The sequence below is a fragment of the Equus asinus genome, chromosome 20, assembly GCF_041296235.1.
Source record: "Equus asinus isolate D_3611 breed Donkey chromosome 20, EquAss-T2T_v2, whole genome shotgun sequence".
In the NCBI taxonomy this organism is placed as follows: domain Eukaryota; kingdom Metazoa; phylum Chordata; class Mammalia; order Perissodactyla; family Equidae; genus Equus; species Equus asinus.
This window is the reverse complement of record NC_091809.1, coordinates 61,722,548-61,745,395: the sequence shown is the minus strand read 5'-3', so window position 1 is coordinate 61,745,395 and position 22,848 is coordinate 61,722,548. Positions and strand designations below refer to the sequence as shown.

General features: G+C 35.3%; 1 protein-coding gene across 3 annotated transcripts in view; it reads left to right on the top strand.

Moving 5' to 3' along the window:
* CNTN5 (contactin 5) overlaps positions 1-22,848 on the top strand; it is a 1,141,798-nt gene that overhangs the window by 1,028,713 nt on the left and 90,237 nt on the right. For all 3 annotated transcript variants that reach the window (XM_070490393.1, XM_070490391.1, XM_070490392.1), the window contains one exon: positions 16,928-17,048. In XM_070490393.1, the coding sequence (XP_070346494.1) occupies positions 16,928-17,048 (121 nt within the window). The remainder of the gene's footprint in view (positions 1-16,927; positions 17,049-22,848) is intronic.

Here is a 22,848-nt window from a genome sequence, read left to right as displayed (position 1 = left end):
AAAGTCATTTTTCCATTTTTATATGATTTTTGTTCTCTTTTTTAAAATATTAGGAAATTTTAATCACTTTAATTGTTAATAGAAAATTGGCAGCAGTTAGAAAGAAATTAACAGAGAAAATTTAATCTTTATAATTAAAAAACTGAATGAACTGATTGGCATTTTATAAAAACAACCTATTTTGAAGACAATTATAATATTTGCTGCCTCTTCTATCCTAAATAATCCATGTTAAATGTCTCTTCCAAAAATTGGTTCCAGTGATTTCTGTGCTTCAGTTATCTTTTTATAGAAACAAAAGCACATATATTTATTAATGAATGACTGAGAACAGATTATTGATATATCTAAAACAAACATGAAATTGCTGAATATTCCATACCCAAAGTGAATTCATTGATTCTCTTAGCCAGCATGTTCCAATTGTTTCTCATTAATGAATGGTAGTATTATTATTTGTGTTATGTTGGAAAGAACAGAAATATTTATGAAACTGTTCACAATCTAGAATTAAGAGTTTATTATGTGAAGCTGTGATAATAGTAAAATAATCCAAGGAAAATAGTAGAGATGAAAAAATTAACTAGTCCAAATTCATATCATTTTCAACTTCTACATTCAATAATTCTGTTTCCTATGAAACTTATTTATATAGATGAGTGTGCTTACAACTGTGGCTTTAAGGTAGAATAAAGGAATACAGCTTGTAGGATGTGAATGTGTTTCTCAAGTAAATGTTAGACTTGAGAATTCAAAAGATTTTAGGAGTTTCCAAAAGACATTTGAACATAAGAACAAAGAAGAATAAGGTATATTGATTAAGACATGCAAAACTTGACAGTTTATAATGAATATAGTTCACATTAGACAGTTTTGTTCAAGTCCTTGGACTTAAAGGTGAAGGTTCCACCTGTGAACACAATGGCATAAAATTAATTTTTCATGTGGTTGATGTTCAGCTGGTAACACTAAAGAATGCCATGAATACTTTCAAAGTCATTCAGAAAACCCTCCAAGAATTTCTTATCTGGTCATGATTGTAATCTCAAATGAAATCAAAAGGACTTGAAAATGAACTCAACTGTATGGTTTAATATACCAAAAGATAATTCAAATATAGATTGTATATAGGTCTGCATAGAAATCCCAGGTGCAACTAAGATAAATTTGAAGAAGTATAACTGAATATTTCTAGGTAGTTGACACATAGTACGATGTGCTTGACTAAGCCAAAAATAAAAACTAAGTCTATCAGCTTGGAACATCTCAGTGACATCAAGCTGTATTACAATCTGAAAATCTAGAAAGCAGTTATAAAATGTCATCTTCCATGTGTCTAGAAGTTCTTGACCAGCCATTAAGATCTCGGATCTAGCATCTTAAGCTTTACGTTTACTATGTCATCAATGTTACTCACCAGTAGTTCTCAATGTTAAAAGCAAGGTAACATGCTTTTGAGATTTGGAATGTAGTTGCCAGCATTTACACAATTGTGCTGAATTGAGCTGGCACAGAGAACAGATAATAGCAAGAGAACATTGTGGCAGCTTCCCCAAGAGTAACTAAAACACGACCTTTGCAAAGAGACTTTAAAAGAGTATATGAAGAATGATGTATCATGTGAAGACTAACAGAATGCAGCTACAGATTGCTAACATACAATCATAGTGCTAGACCAGTCTGACAGTCAGCAAAAGAAAATATGAAGACTCCTTAAAAGATTCTTCAAGAAGATCATAAATCAGAGAGGCAGAATCATAAGAGACTCAGTTCTAAATGACTATCTGTAGTTATAAACAGAAAGGCAATCTTCACTTGGACACAGTGTAGGAAGAGCTGCTTAACAAGCATGGATCATTTTAGCCACACAATCTGATTAATTTATAATATCTGCAGTTGATAAACACTTAGCTTGGTGCTTCTCCATGGTAACCATATCTTTCAGCTCTAAATCAAAGTCAGCTTTTCGTTTTTTCACCTTAATTAAAGTAGATTTTTTCTTACTTATATAAATAATACAAGGTAAGAATAAAAATCACTTAGAGTCACATTACCTTAAGATAATCACCATTAATTTTTGTAATCATCTTTCCATGCGTCTCTTCAAGCAGACACAGACATGTTACACAAGTGAGATCATATCATGCATGCTTTTATTAGGATGATTTTCTCCTACTTTTATCCTCCCGTAACAGCATTCACCACACCTGCTTAAGCTTAATATCCTAATATATGTCCTATATTTTCCTCTGTCCTACTGTAATCCAAGGCAGATTTATAGATATACAGGGACATTTTTGTCATTATTTTTAAAAAATTAAAACATTTTACATACATTTTCTGCATCTCATTACTCTCATTCAATAATCTTGGAAATTCTTCCATGTCACCTGATATATCTCTAATTCCATCTTTTCAATGGGTACATAATAGTCTATGGCATGGCTATACCTCAGTTTATTTAGCCATTTTCCTATTAATAAATATTAACTTTGTTTCCTGTTTTGAAAGGTTTATGAACAATGCTACAGAAAACATCTCTAAACATCTGTATCTGCATATATTAGCAATTTTGCTTCTATCTGATAGATTCCCAGGAATCGATTGCAGGGTACTAGAAATTAGAAATAAAACTATTTCTAATTTAGATAGACGCTAACAAATTTTGTTCCCAGAAATAATATAACATCAAAGCACACTACAGGGTGACATCATTATTTAGTAAAAGATTACTAGACCCGGTGGGGAGAAGGTGTCAAGAGTTTTTGACGTGGGCTCAGCTTTGTTCCTACTTATCTGTATGACCTTGCATGAGTCATGTCAACATTCTGAGTTCTCATCTTCAAAGTGAAGAGGTTAGAGTAAGTGACTCCTAATGTTCCTATCTGATTCTAAGGCTCTAAGAATTTTTTAAAGGTTATATTCAGAGACTAAAACCCAAGAAACTCTCCAGATATGGCATCCAATAACAGTGAAATCATTTTTAAAATTTTTAGTAAGCACTAACCATTTTTGTAAGAGGGAGCATTGACAGCTCTAAAATCACATTTTCCTCTGTTAAATATTACATACCTGCTCATTTCATGGAAGATATTTTCAAAGTCTCGTGATGTCCTTAGAACTGTAAAATTCTTAAGGCAGTATGAGGTCCAACTGGAAAAACAATCTCAAATCAGAATTCTTCTCTATGTCTAAGAATGTATCTGTATACATAATATCTTGATAAGTGATAAAACTTTTCTCTAAAGCTAAATACAGATTTCCTCTAAGAGCAACAATAATTTTACAGAATGCAAAAGTGTCCTTTTTTCTAGGTAAGAGATCAGCATCCCTTATTTTATATAACCAGCACATGCACACACAAAAAATTCCACATATAATGAAAAATTCAAGCCCTACCAATATTAAATCTTAGGACAAAATATATGGGCATATATGATCATTGGTTTTGCTGTCAATTCAAAGATGTGCAGCTGTGAAGAATCTTGTAAACGTTCCTTGAAATATCAGAAGGTGTATTATACAGTTACAAAAGAGTAAGGAGAAGTAGTAAATAATGGCCTGACGATTTTCCATCTCAATCTGAGTAAGCTGATTTTTTATATGTTAAATAACTGGTAAATTCTCCTTCATAAAATTTCAAAGCCTTGTTATTAAAAATGAGTTTTCTGTGGCAAAGTGTCTTGACGGAGCTTTCAAAATGTCAGTTGAATTTGACTGAGAGTCCTTGACCTTGAACTTTTCATAGTTGGCGTTTGATTGATTCGTTTATTCAATTTGACCTTTTCTCTTAACTGAACTATTCTTCTTCTGTTTGAATCTTCATTGGAAGATTGCTGTTGTAGCCCACAGTCTAAGCAGTAGTTTGAATAGTTAGTCTTTTCTGACACTGATGTGTTTGAATTCCCTAAATTCTAAGTATTTTTGATGTTGATGAGAATCTTCAGGACCGTGAAAGACAGTACTTGCGTGGATGCTGTGACCCACATTTGCTTCTTTACAGTGTGGTACTTTTTCATTCAGAGACTTGTTCCTAAGCATTAGTAACTATCAGATTAGGCTTGGCCAAAGAACACTCAGGATTTGGCCATGAAGCTCATAGTTGAAATAATACAGCTGCTTGTGGAAGATTTCACTTGTTAAAATATTTACTAAGATTGCAAATAAAACATGAATACCAGAAAGATTTGAATTTTAAGGAAAAACTTGAAACAGCCCGGTATTTAACTGGCAAATTCATCTTTAGAAATTCTTATATAAATTAATTATTCCATTTGGAATATTATGTTTTTGCAAAAAGATTAGATATAAAAGTTTCTACACCATTCTTGCTCATTTTTTTCTTTTAAAATGTCTGTCAACACACTTATTCTGTAGGAAATCACTATCTTCATATATGTGAAAAGGCTTTTATGTGCCAACATTGTGCTAGGCACTGAGTATAGTAGTGAACTGAATATCATCTTTATTTATCATAATAATTTATAAGAATCAAGTACAAATATGGCTGATACCCACAAGATCAAAATATAGTTTAAAAATTGCCTTTAGGTGGCATTTACCCGGTGGATATAAAGTCTTTTCTTTTTTTCAGTCCTTTTATAGCTCAAGAAGACGGAATGAAAAATAGTTTATTTTTCAGCCCAACAAGTCCTGAGTTGGCACTATTTCCTCTTATAATATTTCCAAAAGTGAAGGTTCTCTTTTAGCTCAGGTCACTCCTCTCATACATTATCACAAACAACTAAAAGAAGTCAGTCAGTAGTCAACACTTTTAACACTTTTGTTCTTCCTATAAACTCCTTAATCAGATCCATAAATTCATTAGGAAGCTTTTCTATCTTCCACATTACCACAGGCAAGGATTTTGCTAGTTTTTCTACCAGTTCATAACTCAGGTACCCTATTCTCCAGCCTCCAATTACAATTTCCTCAATGTTTTCCCATCTTCCATTAACAATTTTTTTGGGTTCTTCCCTATCTTGGACTGAGGGTCTGGTTGCTGTAGGAAAATACCCTTCCTGTTCTGGTATAAATAAACGGTCTTAGAGCCACACTCTTGGGATCTTTACCCTGGGACATACCTTATTTGGTACCACCCTGGATTTGATGTTTGTCGAGGCCATTTCTTACTTTGCTAGTCCTTTATCATTTGGTAAGACTACAGATAAGGAATAGTTTTGTTTTCAAATCTAGAGTCCTGGCTTTTTAGATTTCCTTTATCTTCTGCTTGAGAAGTGAGCAACTCTCTTTTCAACTTGTCTGTCTGTATTCATACCTTATTATACACAGCTAAAAGAAATCTGTTGGTACTTTCAGTTTTCTTCCTGAAAATCTCCTTAGGCAAATTCAAAGTCTGTCCTCTGTGGATGACGTGTTGTTTACATTATCTCAGGTGGTAGTTTGCCAGACGTTCCAACACTGCATAAAGGATCACCTTTTCTCCAGTCTCCAATAACAGTTCCCTCGCTGTTCCTCAAGCCCTTGTTAATAGTCTCCTTGAGATCCTTCCAGTTTTCATGAATACTGTCCTCATAGCTTTCCACCCTCTGCACCATAACCCCAAAGCAATGCCACATGTGTAGGCTCTAGTTACGGCAGCAACCCACTACCAGGTACCAAATTATTTTATACTTATTCACTGCTGTACCACAAGCCACTCCAAAACTTAGTGGTGAGTTCTGCTCACAATTTTGTGGGTCAGGAAATCAGACAAAGAACGGTAAGGATGGCTTGAAACTCAAGGATGGCTTAAATCCGTTTCACAATGGCTGAGACTTCTGCTGCGGTAGGCAAGTGGCTGGAGATAACTTGCATGGCTCAGAGGGTGCTATATGACTTGAGCCTCAGTTTTGACTGTTAGACCGATTCTCTGGTTCATTGTACTTCTGCCGGGTCCAGAATGCCCAATATGGTTCCCTTACTCACAAGTCTGGTGGCTGGGCTAGAATGGTTAAAATAACTGGGAATATCTAGACTTCTCTCTTTCTCCATGAAATTTTTCCACATAAATAACATGGCCTTTTTTATAGGGTGACAGCCTCAGGATAGTCAACCTTTTAAATTACAGCTGGCTTCCCCCTTGAATGTTCCAGGGGTCCTAGGAAAATTTGCAAGTCTTCTTATAATCTAACCACAGAATTTCCCAGACATAATTTCTTGCCGTATTCTATTAGTCAAAAAGTCACCAAGGCCAGTCTATATTCTAGGAGTAGGATATTAGACTTCACTTCTCAATAGAACAAGTAGCAAAATATGTGTGGATATCCTTAATCTACCACAGTGAACGATAAGCTAAGTCCTAGGCCTAATAGATTCTTTGGGCAACATTATATGCAAGTAGTGTCACCATAAAGCATAGCAAACAATGTAGTACAAAACAGATTGTGAGAGATTCACTATAGTATAGTGTCATGTTTAGTCATCATAAAATAGCATGTGTCTCATCATTGGCCCTTGAAACAAATTTTAAATACCTCATGGTGTAATGTTTAGTCACCTTGTTGGAAGGGGGAAGGGATAACTCATAGGGAAAAATAAACACTAGCCGGGCAGAAGTGAAGGAAATCTGAAGATATTAAATTTAATTCATTTGGAGCATTAAAGCTCCATTCCAATTACTGGCAGATATTGTACTCTAGAGAGACTGGAGATCAAAAGGCAGAGGTAGACTCGAAGCCCCAGAAGGAGTAATAGGCAAGACCGTGTATAGATGGATCATTAACAAATGACAAGGGAAGGAGAGAAACGGAAGCAGATTAGAACAGGTGGCTCTCTTCTAGTTTAGTCTTCTAAACACGGAATTAGCCTCCCTCCCTCCCCCATCATGCCCCAGACCCGGGGTGATAAATTGCTTGGACCTAAGAGCCGTGAGCAAAACAGAGGCCCATAAACAAACTGGCCTCATTCTAGACTCATTCTTAGAATTCTATGCAAAAATCACTTCAACACAGAGTGGTCTACTACATTCCCAAGACTTTGGGACTTTACAACATACTGGATAAACACTTGTCCTAACTCATGAGTGAGATGAGAGCTATTATATTTTACCTGGCTGGGATTTACTGATTTCAGGGAAGAAATTGATATTCTATAGACAGGTGTCTGAGCACTCTTCCCATAGCCAGACTTTCATACAGACACTGACTATTCTGCAATGCAAAATTAAGAGCAGAATAAAACTCAGTTTATCCTGGAAGCCTGTATATGATGGTGTAACAAAATAATGTTAAGCTTAAAAGATAAACTGAAAATATGAAAAGACTAGAAAAGAGAGAATAGAAACATTGATATATCAGTAAAATATTGGTCCATCTAAATTAGCCACTTAGGTTAGGAAGTCAAATTTGCTCAATTCTTCTTCAACTAAAGCTGTGTCACTATGCACTGCACATGGCTAAAAGAAAACATGTCAGTGTGGATCACATATAGAGGATTCTTAATGCTGGAATAATAGCCACAAAAAAGGTGAATGATGGCATGAGCAAATGAGGTTAATGGGTCATGCATATTATCAGAAAGGCGATTCTGGCATTTCAAAGGGAGATGCAGCATTTCATGTCTACATATGGCTAATGAAAAGTAGTCATAAAAGAATCCACTCTCAGAAAACTTCCATGGTTTATTTAGAGAACTAATTTCTAAAACTAGTTTTATGGATGTAACTATACAAAGAAACCATTTTATTTTGATGATACACTTGCCAAATTTTGCTTTAATTAGTACTAGCGAATCAAATTACCTACAGGTTGAAGCAGGACAAGGATTGGTTTCATAGGCAGAAGAGTAGAATGGGAAGAACACTTGACTGAGAGTCAAGTGCCCAAGGCTCTACTTCTGGTTCCACATGTAACTTGCCCTTAGACAAGTCACCTGCACCCTTTAGCCTTCAGTTTCCCCAACCTCTACAGGAATTGATTAAACCAGATGATTTGTTATTTTTCTTTCTGACTAAAATCAGTGTTTCCTGCAATGATATTTTGTAATATTATCTATTTTAACACAACGCATTGCACTATAGACAGTTGTCTACCTCTCACATTGCACTGTGAGTTTTTCAAAGGTAAAATTTATCTTTTATCTTGTATCACGTGCAGATCAGATATGACAAGTAGATTTTAGTTCCTGTACCAACTCCTGTCAACTGAAACACTGTGTTGAGAAGAATCCATAGGTTGAGCTGAAGCTCAGTCACATTTACTATGAGTAAAGAAGGGCATAACCTCAAAGGCGCCAAGTATTTACAATTTCCTGTTTAGACAAAATAGACACTCTAACAAGTGATTGATAAATGAATGAATGAACAATTTTATAACTGTGTATGTGCTATGAGCTCTCATGAAATAAAATGTGTAGCTACTGTAAAAAGTTATTATTCTAGAGCTTTTCTGGTGGTCATGCCATTACTAGCTGTTTACAAAACCCAAGCTAATGCATGGATGAACAAAATTTTTTCTGACTAGTTCTATCATCTTTATGTAACATCAGTGAGAGGTAATTTAAAGAGATTTAAGAAGCATAGGCTTAGTGAAAGACAGTAAGATTATTCCATTACTAGACAATGGTGTAATTCACTCTAGGGAAAACCATTTATCGTCTGTCATGATTATTAACATCCTTTTACCTACCAGTGTTGCCTCATTAAGCCAACCTACAGACCAGGTGTTATTCAGATTATAAAATACAATTACTGAAGAAATTCCATGAAAAAGTTGATTTATCATACAAACACTAGAAAGGATTTTCTCATAATATTAATGATGTGAGATTAAATACCACTCTTATCTAGAATTCTCTTAGAGAAAACTGGTCAACCATTGCACTTACAAAGCTGCCAGCTTCTAACTGAGAATGAGAGCCCCTCTGGTCCGTTTCAGCTCGAGGACTGTAAATTTTACAGGGAATCTCCATCTCCATTTTTCAAAGCATAAGATGTTGTCTCCTTGTTTATCACCTACAAACTGAGTGTAAAGTAAACAGATTGAAATTGACAGAGATGTGTCAGTGAGCTTTTTGCTTGCATTGGAGATGCAAGAATAAAAGTAAAAAAAAATATTTGGACAGAATAGCACATAAATATACTAATGTCTGGATAGGCTCACACCAAATATTTAATGTAAAGCAAATTTTATCACTGTGTTTTTTAATACAAGACTTAAGAAGATGTAATCTATTCTATTTCTACTTTTTCATGCCAACATCCATTGAGCAAAAGACTGCAAGTCAATAAAGAATAAAGGAGAAGGTACAGATATTGTTAGGAAAGGACAGGAATTTTACAATTTACAAAGAAATGTATGCCAACTCCCTGTTATTTATTCCAGCAAGCACCATTGCCTAGAATGTGCATACATGTTCTAGGAAACCGAGGCAACATCAGTGTGGAGTGGAAGGTTCAGCAGGACCAGTTTCACAGGTGTGTAACCTGTGTAGTCACACAGGGTCCCACACCGAGAAGGGTCTTGTGTTTAGTGTAATGCTTGGCTGTCACCGTTTTGAAATTCTTAATAATTTTTGGACAAGGGGCCTCACCTTTTCGTTTTACACTGGGACTCACAAATTACATAGCCAGTCTTCATTAAGGGCCATTAAGGTCAGTTGAGTCTTTCTGAAAGAGATAAGACTTGAACCAGGCCTTAACGTATGAGATGGAATTTTGAGACTTTGGCAATCACTGGGGAACCACTTTATTAAGAAAGGTGCAGAGAGTACATTTTTGACTATAGTGAGAGACAAAATAGGTTGAGTCCAGCCTCAAATGCTCATTAAAAACTTGGGCCATCTTGTAGGCAGTAGGTGAAGACAGCTGGTGAAGACTTTTGAGATTGTAAATTAAATTCATTTTAAAGAAGGACTAACCTAGCGATGGCATGTCAGTTGGGTATAGGTGAGGGATGGAGGATATAAAGAGCTGACTTGAAAGCTGCTATTAGAAACCTAAATTTAGGAGTCAATGCTAATGGAATGATTGCTAAAACTATATGAGGCATACAAAAGAGAAATTCTCTTTCTCTGGGCCTGGCTTGAGTACCGTGCTATCAGATAACACATCCATCTCTCTCCTTCACATCTCAGTGGTCATGGAAGTCAAACTTTGGCAACAGATAGGATGGAGCTAAGAGTAAGTTCAAGAAAGCATAAAACTGATAAATTGTGTGATCTTATCTGTTTCATGCCTCTTCTAACTTAGAAGCACCAGATTAACATAGAAATGCCACTATACACACTTAGAGCCTGTCATAGTCCATTGAGGCTGCCATAAAGGAATACCATAGACTGGGTGGCTTATACACAACAGAAATGTATTTCTCACAGTTCTGGAGGCTGGGAAGTCCAAGATCAAGGCACTGGCAGTTTCAGTGTCTGGTGAGGGCCCTCTTCCTGGTTGATAGATGGCCATCTTCTCACTGTGCCTTCACATGGCAGAAGGGGTGAGAGAGCTCTCTGTGGTCTGTTTTATAAAGGCACTAATCTCATTCATTCAGGCTTCACCTACCTTCGTAGTCTAATTACCTCCCCAACACCTCACCTCCAAATACCATCATATTGGGGATTAGGTTTCAATATGAATTTGGGGGGATGCAAATATTCATCTATAGCAGAGCCCTTTTGCCTTGATCATTTACGTTAATCTTAGATAAAGGGATGCCCTTTTACCTCTCCACTAGGGGAAAGAAAGTCAATGTATATACTATCAGATAAGAGACATCTTTCAAAAATCAGGGCACAAACATACCACCTAAGTCTGGCATCCACTGACATGTTAAATATCATGCCTCCTCTTCCTGTGTGTATACTTGGGAAAGGAGAAACACTAAGGTGATGCACAGGGCATTTTGTCATTCATTCGGTATTCTTCATAAATCCAATTTTGTCATCTAAGAAATAAGGATGACAACATTTTTATTCTTAAATTTATTAGACTAAAATTTAACTGTAATTGGTACTGTATGCTTTGAGCTGCTTCATAATGCCTAATCTTCATTTTAACCAAGATAGTGGACTGATCCCATGAATTTGTGCTTATAATACTAAATGATCCAGTTTGGATATCTAGCCATTCTGAGTTCATCACTGAGTCATCAACTGATTTTTTTCTCTTAAGCTATGTCACCAAGTAAAACTGTTTCTGCATTTTTCTTAGTACTTAAAAATATCTTATTAGAACAGGTGTTGGCAATTAAATACCAAGGTCCCAGTAATGAGATATTAGAGCCATTTTTAGCCTTCAATGCATTGTTGGATACATTTACTATTTCACCATAATAGACATAAATGTTTTTATCAAATAGTATTTTGTCTAGAATTTTCTTTACTGGTAGTGAAGTAAAATCTTCTATCATTTTGTCTAGTATTTTCTTCACTGGTAGCAATTAATATTTCTGTTTCAGATGATATGTCCAATTATTTAAGCATGCAAGTTACTACCAGCTTCTTTCTTAAAAAATAGATTAAAACTCATGTCATCATGAAAATCTCATTATATAAACCTTTATTATATAAAGGTTTAAGGAAAAAACAGCTATAAAAAGAAAAAGAATGTACAGGTATATTATTTCCTTATCATGGTAAGGTACTTTAAACAAATTATTCTCTGGGAAAAAGAAATACTGTTACCAGGAAAATCTTTTAACTATCCAAGATTTTATGTCAATAACATTAATCATGTCTAATAATCCATGTCTCATAAATGATACCCAGCTTTTGTTAGAAGAGATTTTAAAAATTGCATCTCACAGAATTTTTATGTCATATTACTTTGCTTTATAGAGAGAAATGGTTTATATGTCTGTTTGTTGGGAGTTGGGGATGCTGGAAGTGTCCCTTGTGAGCCCCTTGAGAAAGTAAAATAAACCCTAAGTGAAGGCACAGAAACTGTCATACCTTGCAGGCTTCCGACTGAATTGTTCAGGATGAGTCCATTATTTATGAGAACCCTCAATTTATCTGTTGTTTGACGATTCATTCCCCAAACATCCTCAGAGTGGTTACTATGTGCACAGCATTCTGCTAAATCCTGCTGAAAAAATGCTTTACAAGCACTTTACACTTTTGAAGCATTTCCCAACCATTCTGTAGGTAGATTGTTTTACTTGATTTCCCTCAGTATTCATGAGAGAAACAGTGCAGCTGTTATTATCCCAATAAAGTGACTTTCCCAGAGTCACAGGGCTAGGAAGTTGCTGAACTAAGACTAGAATTCAGTTCTTCTTATTCTGAGTGCAGTGGTTTTCTGCAAGGGAGAAAGAGGAATACATATATCTAAAATAAAGCTAGGTACTTATCATAAAACTCACTATAGCCGTGGAAAATGTTGATGTGCAGTTTGTTGAAGGAGCGAATACCAATTAAAGAAACATTCCTCCTGGCTAAGAGTGCGATTATGATGCCCTTTAACAGATAACATTTCTCAAACACATACTGTGTGGCAGACACATTGCTGTGGGCCTTGCTTGTATTATCACATTGAAGCTGTGAGCCATAGAGTAATTTTCCCTAGTTCAAAATTAAATAAGTGATAGAACAGGGGTTCACACAACTGTGTGTCATTCCAAAACCTGGATATACTTTTTAAGTACTCTTTTCCATTGTCTTCCTACATAGTCTTTTCCTATTTCCCTTTCTAATTTGGAGGCTTTTTTTTTTCTTTTGTGAATGAAGATTTGCCATGAGCTAAGATCTGTGCCAATCTTTCTCTACTTTGTACATGGGATGCCTCCACAGCATGGCTGATGAGTGGAGTAGATCTACACCCAGGATCTGAACCCATGAACCTGGGCCGCCAAAGTGGAACACATGGAACTTTAACCACTAGGCCAAGGGGCTGGCCCCCTCCTTTCTAATGTTTTTGAGAGAAAAAAAGATGAGGAGGAGGTATTGTCAGGCACAAAGAAGGAAGGAAGCTAGCCATTCATGCATTCATTAGCTTACCCAGTGATCATCAGCTACACTAGTATCTCGCTCAGCTCTGGGAATGCCCATCGTGGACCTTGGAGGAGAATTCCAAGAATGTCAAGTGCTAGTTCAAAGACATGAGCAAAGTGGTACTGAAGCATAACTAAATAATGGCAGAACTAAAGAAGCCCAGGGAGTACCCAGAAAGGCTTTACCAAGGACAAGACATTTGAGCTGTGTCTAAAAGTATCTTTCCAAGCAAAGAAAGAAGAAAGAGCATTTGCAACAGAACAACAGGGAGAGTTATGAGAAGTATTCCCACGTATGGGGAAATGTTAGGCTAGTCTTGTAGGAATACCAGATTCAGTTGTAGGAGGGAGTATCATGTTGGAGGAGCCTTCTACTTTGAAATAAGGAGATTGGACTTTATCCTCCAGGCAGCGATAGTCAACATACACTTTGAACAGCAAAAGTAAATGACCTTCCATTTTTGGGAAGTCTTAATTGGCAGTCTTATGTTGGATGAGCAAGGCGCTTTACTCAAAGTGAAAACCAATAAAAAACTGGATTTGAGTGGAAGGATGACATTTCCTGTATTATTTGAAATTCGTAAATAAAAGTTACAATAATCTAGCAACTACTCTAATGAGACCATGCAATCAAGAAATGTAAATGACTTGGTCATGTTGTTGCTCTCACAGAGTGAATGTACAGGCTCTTTCTCAGAGAAACTTCATTTATTCATCCATTCAACAAGTGTTTGTTGAGGTCCCACTATGTGGCATGCACTGTGCTGGAGTATTGTGTTAAACAGTGGTTGTGGGGAAGTTCATTTGAAGCAACTGTAACACAATTTGTTTATAAAGCCAAAGAAAGCAGCAAAGACAGGATACAAAGCAAGTGTCAAAGAAAACAAGAAAAGAGAGAGTAACTCCTAAGAGAGAAAAAGTGAAAATGAGGTTTTAGCTTAAGAAAGCAAGCATCTGCTGTGAGTAACCATTTCATTAAAAGTGCACTAAATTGTAAAGGTTCTTTCTCAGGAACTGCATTCTGTGGTGTGTGGTGCTGAGATTAAGTATAATGGGCTCCCACATGAATTCTTTCTTTCATTACTTCTCTTGAAAGATCGGTAAATCTCCTGAAAGGGTAATTTAGGTTTAGTGTTCACAAAGCATTCATTTTACTTTTAATCTTCCCTGTTTAGAATTGTAAAAATATAATGTTGATATAATCCAAAGGAGAAGCAGTGGGCCCAAAGTGAGACAATTTCAACTTCTCAAATAGTCTTGGCATTGATAGCTATGCAATAGGCTGTAGACTTTTTATTCCTGATAGATGGTGATGGAGCTTCAGCTAGTTTATAGAGCATTGCACACCATTAATTGCAGGAACCAAGTAAAGGGCAGCATAGGAAAGATAATCTATACCTCATTTTCCTGAATTCCTTGGACTTTTATGTGATTTTTAGTGAAGTCTCTTCTTAATCTCATTGAGTTTTTCTTTCACTATAATTCGAAAGAAAGGACAAAAGTTTTAGGACAGTTGTCCAGGACCAAAAGAAATAAGTTATTTGGGAAGAAAAAGGTCTGGAAAATAAGACAAACAGTTATTTAATTACAGGAATGTGGTTTTACAATATAATTTTTCAAAAATGTGAGCCTGAGAAAGACAATCCCTGTATGACTCCACTCATATGTAGAAATTAAACACACAGACAAAGAGAACAGATTAGTAGCTGCCAGGGGAAAGGGGGGTGGGTAGGGGTGGGCACAAAGAGTGAAGTGGTGCACCTACAACACGACTGACAAACAATAATGTACAACTGAAATTTCACAAAGTGGTAAACTATCGTAATCTCAATAAAAAGTTTTTAAAAATGTGAGCAAGAAAAATGACTTTTAATCATTACTTTTTCTGCTGTTAAACTACCATCAATCAGTTTGTGATACTGAAAAACAAACAAGCAAACAAAAAAACAGCAAAACAAACCAAAAAAAATCAAGTACAGTCTTTCAGAAGTGTTATTTCTGGAAATAATAAAATCCTCTCTGATTTTCTGGGCCTCTCCTTGGCTTTTCCACTAGATATGGGCCCCATTCTGGGACTGGAGTGTGTACATTGATTCTTGATTAATTTAATTGAGCACCCCATTGGGAGAGCTTCTTATAAATCCAGTGGGAAAAGGAGATTTTCCTGAAATTTTCCACACCTAACATGGACCCATGCTACATAAAGTGATAAATATATTGAAGCTCATTTATACAGGATTAAATTATGTTGATTTAAAACTGAATTATGGCTTATAATGTTTAGAGTTTGTTTTTCTTTCCCCATATTAAATCAAAGGATTTTAAAGCATAAATTTTGTTTTCAGATTTTAAAGCTGTGAGTAACTTAGTCTAGTAGAGATGAGAAAATGACATTTAAGAGTTACAATTTATCCTAAAGAAATTAGCAGTGTAGGATATTCACTGGACCAATAGCACATTCCTTGAAATAATTGTTATGACATTTTAATGCATTCTCCCATGAAACATTCCCTTGTAAATGACTAAACAAGACCATGTCTTAACAATTATTTCATGAAAGAAAATTTCAATACCTTTAGAAGTTCCCATCATAAGACTCATAGGAAGGAAAAAAACAGAAGAAATGGTCTAAAACATAATAGACAGTTAAGTAATTAATTTAAAGAAATGCATCTTTTGAGGGGTAAAAACTTCCAATGACATCACACCCTTTCTATGAATGCTAAGAAAAGAAAAGAATCCAAAGGATTTCTAGAAACTCCTCTCGCTTTCGTGATTTTCCTATAACTCATTGGATTATTTCAAAATAAAGCAGACAACTAAATTCTTAAATAATCATCAGGGTACTACCCTCTAAGGACAAATGCATCATTTTTTTTAAGGTAATTCACCCATTCCATCAAAAAAATTAAAGGTCTCTGATCTGGGATGCTTTTCTATGGCTCCCATTAAACTTTCGTTCATGTGCTCAACTACTGTTGCAAAGAAGTTTTGAGCTCTTTGAAGATGTCATTTCAAGCTGAATACATCTGCTCTCATTCCTGCCAATTGTTTTTGATTACAACCTGGAAACTGAAAAGCATGTTAGGGTTTTGCTATGTCACTATCTGAAAAAATACCTCATGAGTTGTTGTAAATACTAGATCCTTACATATTCACGAAAAAGGAAATCTATTTTTCTTGATAGAGTAAACGAAAGACGAGATAAAGTAATGAAGGGTTTGTAGCAGTCATTCTAAAGTGTAGGATCATCACTGATCCCATGAACCAAGACATCCAAAAGATATTCTCCCTGGTACTTATTGATCTCTTAACTACAGTTGTTCTTCAACAATGTTCTAATCATCTTGCTCCCAACAAGACTTGGATGTTTTGAGCTTCCTTTGTGCTTTGTAACTGCATTGATTAACAGAGATTCAGGCTGACCCTACTCCCTGATAGAGGTAGTTATGGGAGGAATAAATCTTTGTTAAGTAAAGACACATGGCTTTGAGACCAGCAATCTTTAACCTAGCACTATCTCATTCTGTTGCCCACAGTGTACTTACAAAAGAAACCATTCAATAAAGCCACACAAGATAATCTTTTGACTGCTGTCTTCTCTTAATTAATTTCTACAAGATGCTATTCCTTTCAATACTATTTGCTTGCCACAAAAATAGGCTTGTTTCCGAATAGCGAGGCAATAATTTTTGCTCACTAATTATTTTTCCCATACTTTTAAAGATATGAATTTGTTTGTGCATATTTAAATATTTCTTAAATATTGTAGCTGCTAAATCATTATATGCAATATTAAATGTTCAAATCCTTTATTAGCAATTGTTGAAAACATAACTTCCATGTGTTCCTTAAAATAGGGCATGTTTGATTTCTGAATTGTTGTCATAGAAATTGTAAGGCCAAAAATGGGCCCTTTGACTGAATATGCAAAGTTCCCCTTAAACCACCTTGAACTAGGCATATTTGCAACATTTTAAACTGGCACTTCATCCCTCTTTCAGCAAGCATCCTCTGCAGATTTAATGATCAGGAACATCCTTCTGATGCATGCTGGGAGATATGGCTGCAGGGTACAGACCACAGCAGACAGTGTGTCAGATGAGGCAGAACTTCTTGTTAGGGGTGAGTATGCTAATAGTGCAGTCTGAAGACATGATCACCATAAATTATCATACAAAGGAATTTAAATGCATGGACTTTGAGCACATCAGTACTGTGCATTTTACTTTCAATTTTACAATATATGTCATTTTTGCTTAACCTTTTGCCTTTGAAAAGATTACATGGAAAACTGCTCCTTAGTAACAGACAAAACCTACAGCTCCAACTTCAGGGTCTAAAACACCTGTAGAAATAAGTGGTCACTAAGTATTTAATCAATGTAATGTCAAACAGAAATTTTGAAGGGTTGAGCCACAAAGACCCTTGGCCAGAGATAAAATTTGTTTGTGTGTGTATGTGTTTTTCAAATGCAAAGATAGTGGAACCCCCAGGCATTATTTTTTCATTCACTAACTTCTAAATTCTGCTTCCAAAAACAGGAAAACTGCATGCCTAATGTGGTGGCGTTTGCAACTGTTAAGTGATAGGGGTTTTTTAAAAGTCTGAAAATGTCAACACACAGTCTCTCTGTGCAGAAATGACAGTTAAGTTGTTTCCAGCTATGAACCATGCCACCAAATTCTGCAACCCTGTAAAGCTATGCCTTATTTAAATTAAGTAAATGACTGCAGCACCAATTTCTTTTAACACATTATTCCTCAGTATGGGAAATGCAGCTTCTAGCACACGTTTTCTTTCTTTCTTTCTTTCTTTCTTTCTCTCTTTCTTTCTTTCTTTCTTTCTTTCTTTCTTTCTTTCTCTCTCACTCTTTCTCTCTCTCTTTTCTTTCCTTTTCTTCTTCTTTTGTTCTTTTAGCTTTCTATTGAGATACAATATACCTAAAGAAAATTTCACAAATCACAAGTGTACTGGTGTATAGCTCAATGAAAAAAATCTCAAAGTCAACACACCATGAAACTACCATTCAGGACAAGAACTAGAACATTACCAGAATCCCACCTAGTGCCTTTCCCTTTTTGATCTCAAACAATTACATTTTGAGTGGTGTGAGTATTGCATGCTAAGACCCCTTGCACAATCTCTGCAAATAGAAATTTCACAATCCATAGCAAAAACGTATACTTTAGATTAACTTGTGTTTTATTCACTTGGAATATTTTCCAATCATAATTTTTAAGAATTCATGAATATTATAAAAATCTTGAGTAGAAAATATAAGGCACATAGTAAGATTCATCATCTCTTTGTTTTAGTTGTATATATCATCAAAGGTTTACTGGTTTTTGGTAGTGCATCCATCATCAGTCAGAGTAAAATGTTTTGAAGCAAGTGTGTATCTGGGTGAATGGCAGCTTGTTCATTTTTTATATGTTTGTTTCTATTCAGGAGGTTATTTGAACTTTTCTCCAAATTTATATCTAAAATGCATATCTGTATTACCCTATTTTTTAAAAATCAGCTTTGTAAAGTGTTCATCCTCTCATGATATTCCATTTAGCTAAAAATTTTCCTTTATGCCTTTTGAAGTTACAAGGCACACAGAACTGCAAACCCCACACTGCAGTCAAATTTATAGAAAATTGCTTTCTTCTCTCGCGATGGTCTGTTTTAGATTATGTGTACTTATTGTGTAGCACTTGCCTAGTAATTTAGACTGATGCTCCTAAAATTGAAGCTTTCCAAATGAATAACACAATTTAGAGGCTGATATCAAGAAAGCAGGTACTTTTACAGGGCTGTGAGGGGCAAATTTAAGTGGCAAACTAACTTTCTGCTTTGTAAGTAAAATTAAACTCAACAGGGTTTAGAACGTAATTCATGTTCAGCTTTTTCATGTTCTGCTCTTTTAGCCTTTGGCTTTATGCCTAGGAGGTGATAAAATGCATAAATTTTGGAATTATACTCAATAGCAATTTCAAACAGGTTGCTATTGTCTGAATATTCATCTAAATTCAACTCAAGCTTTCAGGAAGTGAGTTTGATCAAGTCGCCAATTTTCTATTACATATTTGCATTACTTTTCTAAAAGTAGTAAAAATAGCTTACTTCTTCTGTCTCGTCAGTGTTAGACAGCTTTAAAAATTGAACTAAGAGTTCTGGTTTTCTTTTCTATTTTTACTGTTATTTTCTTAAGTTGACCGATCCTGGTCATTGAAGGAAGCTGGATGCTTGAATATTGCTATTTTTGATGTCAGCTTGTGAAATCAAACTCAATATAGTTTTATCCTGCCCTTTTTCTTTCTCCCACTCCTCCATTTGTTGGTTTGTAAACCCAGGGCATTCTAATTGTACAGGCCACAGGATCAAAGATGAGCATTCTAGATGGAGTTTTTCTAATGATGGCTACAGTTCCAGCAGCAGAATCCTTCAAGCACATTTATTCAAGTGTGTGTTACATAAAAATGGGAACAGTAAAGACAATTCCACCAGCTATCTTCTTATAGAATACCACCATTGAATTGTCTCAGCGGTTCTCTTTGCTCAATGTTAAGCATGAGGAACATTCTTGGGTGGCAAGGAATATGTTTTTATAACCCTGCAAGTCTATTTCCAGTGGAGATTTAGGGGGCTAAAAATCTATATTCTCCTAGATTGATGCAAGCTACTTTGTTATCATCTCCTTTCCCTTTAGAGATAGTTTATGAAATTCTTTTGTGCATCTCACCAAATCCTGCAATTCTACACCTGTTCACACAAGCACACTAAATTGGAGCTCACCATTGCCTGTTTAGAATCTGAATGTTCCTGACAAGAAATGCTCCCTGTGTCTCTTCCCATTCACTACTTTAAAACTATCTCTTCCCCTAAATGCTTGTTTCTACTGTTAGTTTATTTTGCTTGTGAATGTCAGTGCTATTATTCACCACCTGTACTCCACCATTATTATCATCCTCTAAAAATTGAATTTTCCCATAAATAATCATCTGAAGCATAAAATCACTTGCTGTCACATACTTAATATTCAGTGAACCAGCATTACAACGGCACCATGCATAATTTGGAGAAGCATAGTAGAAGTAATGAATATGTTAAAAGAAATTATTTTGCTGGAGTATAAAAGGAAATTAAAGCCACACCTGGACATCTGTGCACAATTTAAGTCACTTATTCAAGTGTGATACAGCAACAGTAAGGAAAGTAAGACTAGACAATGCCATAGGGAAACTCTTCAGAGACGGATAAAACTGTATTATTTTATCCAGGGTAAAGGAGATAGACCATTAAGAGATAACCTCACCGAGGGGGATATATAGTTTGTAAAGAACTGATACTCCCAAGCAACAGGAGAAGTGATTGAACACAATATAAAAACCCCAGAGAAAGGAGTGTAAGTTTTTTGTTATTTTATTTTACAAAAATGCATGTTAGAAATATGTTTCCCAAAGCAAATACAAGAGTAGGAAACTATAGTGGTTTAAAGAGTAAATGTGCTTAGCTAAGCTAAGGTAACTGGCAACCAGAGCATGAGTTCTGTCTATTCTGCCCAGAGACAGAGGAAAAAATAAAAAAATTCACTTCTTCATAAAAGTTTTTTTATTCATATTACTGTGCTTCTTAATGCAAAATAGTAGATTAAGGAACTCTTGAGATAGTCAAAGAAAAATCAGTAATCTCTTGGTTCCTTCCGAATGCACAGCCCATATGCCCTCTTTTCCCCAAACTTGGATAGCAATTTTCACTTCTGGAATTACAACTTGTAAGATGAACCTGACGTGTATTAAATTGAATTTGAGAAGAAAGAATCCACCTCAGTATGTAACCTGTTGAAAGATATCTAACTGCTTTTAACCACTCACCCCTCCTCCCACACACCACTTATTCAACCTGGAATTCAACTTGTCTTTCAATCTTACTTGCTTTAAACTATCCATCAATTCAATTCCATTATTCTTTCCAAGAAAGATTTTTTTCCTTGAATATTTTACCTTTAATGTCTCCCAATTCACCTAGTCACTTTTCACGGCAATACTAAAACTATTAAAATGTTGAATTTTTTGTTAATTAAAGACATCAACAGAGCCAGGAGTGACAAAAAGCAAAGCCAAATTTGCCAATATGCTGGTATTTGGGGATCAAAGGACAATGACAAATGTTTTCAGTGTAATTTTAGTCTTAATTAATATTAATAGCAAGTAAATTTGCAAATAATTTGTTTTAGAGCAGAACAGAAGTTTTCAGTTAATATATTTGTTTTTACAGTGTTAAAAAATCTTTAAAATAGAGATATAAAATGTCCTCCTCTTGAAGAAAATCTAACCTCATTCATGCAATGTCTCACTCAAATCCTCTGCATCATTGTGGAAATTTTAGATCACTAATATCACTAATATTAGGTAAGATTATTTAAATAACATACCAATCACTTGGTTTCCTAGCTTAGACTTTTTCTGCATTAACTAGTTTGATTGACATCTATAAAATCTCTTTTAGATACTGAATAGCAGTTTAGTTTCTTTTCTTTTCTCTTATACTTTTCATATGGTTGCTTGATAACCTATGAAACTCCTTAACAACTGACTAAAAAGTAACAGTTTTTTGTCAATCATGTGTGGATTCTCTGCATAACATTTAGTTTGGATCATTGAAGTGATAGTTAACTGAAGTGACCTGATTGCTTAAAATGATTGAAGCAATATGTGCATGTGTGTGTGCGTGTGTGTATCTGCAAATGAAAAACAAACAAATGAATTGTCATTGTATACAGTCAACCAATGGAGGGAAACTAAATTTCTTGTATTTTATTCACTCAATGAATATTGAGTGTCTACAAAAGCCATGTTTTCTTTTAGGCACTGAGTTTTAGTCAACTAGACTTTCTCAGGTTTCTTGATGGGAGCATTTTGAAACAAGTACTTTGACTTAACGCCTCCATTTTGAGAAAAATTCTAATCAACTGGATTTTATGTTATATATATTTTTGAGTCACAAATTTTAAGTTGATTACATTTCATTATATATTTTATCCCACAGATTTACCTTATTTTTCTTACATATCCATCCTGATGTAAAAATGACATTTACTATCACTTCATATTTATGTAAACTTGTTGAGATTAGTTGTTCGTGTGTGGAGCTACATTTTAAATGCTGATTTCATTCATTGCATAGTGAGTGTCTACTATATGTCAGGACAGTTCTAGTGTGCAAGAGGGAGAAGTGATGAAATGAGATTGAGTATAAGTACCTTCTGATACTATGGGAAAGAGCTTAACTTTCATGCTAAAAGTTATGGATAGCCATCAAAGGACCAAAGCAGGAAAGGGATGTGATTAGATAGTCACTTTAAGAAGATCATTCTGAAAACCACAGAGAGTGTTTTAGGGGAGACTGAAACCAGTTACTTGGTAGTAGACCAAAGGAGAAGCCATAGCAGTAATCCTAACGAGAAATTAGAAAGGTCTGAAAAAAGGCAATGGTGATGGAGATGGAAAGAAATGTACATATTCAAAAAAATAGGAAGGAGACAGATCTACAGAACTTGTTGACTCACTGGCTATGAAAAATGAGAAAGAGCAGGCCAGGATGAATGCCAGTAGGAATGCTTAATTGAGTGGCCAACAGGAGCGAAACCATACATTCTGGTTAGACTAAGACAATTTCAAGTTATATTTGGAGTGCCAGAGCAGCTATTAATGACACCCCTTCTCTCTCAGAGTTGTCCAGGTTTAGATAATAAATTCTGTGGCCGCTCTAATGAAGAATGATTATGCATTTCATGTAATCTGGAGGATAAGGAGAGAAATGGATTGGGGGTAAAGGAACAGCATTGAAGATGAGGCTCTCTAGAGAGAAATATCCAGTAAGCAAATAGATTTATGGCTATGGAGCTCAGGAGAGAAGCATTGGAGTTGAGATGTAG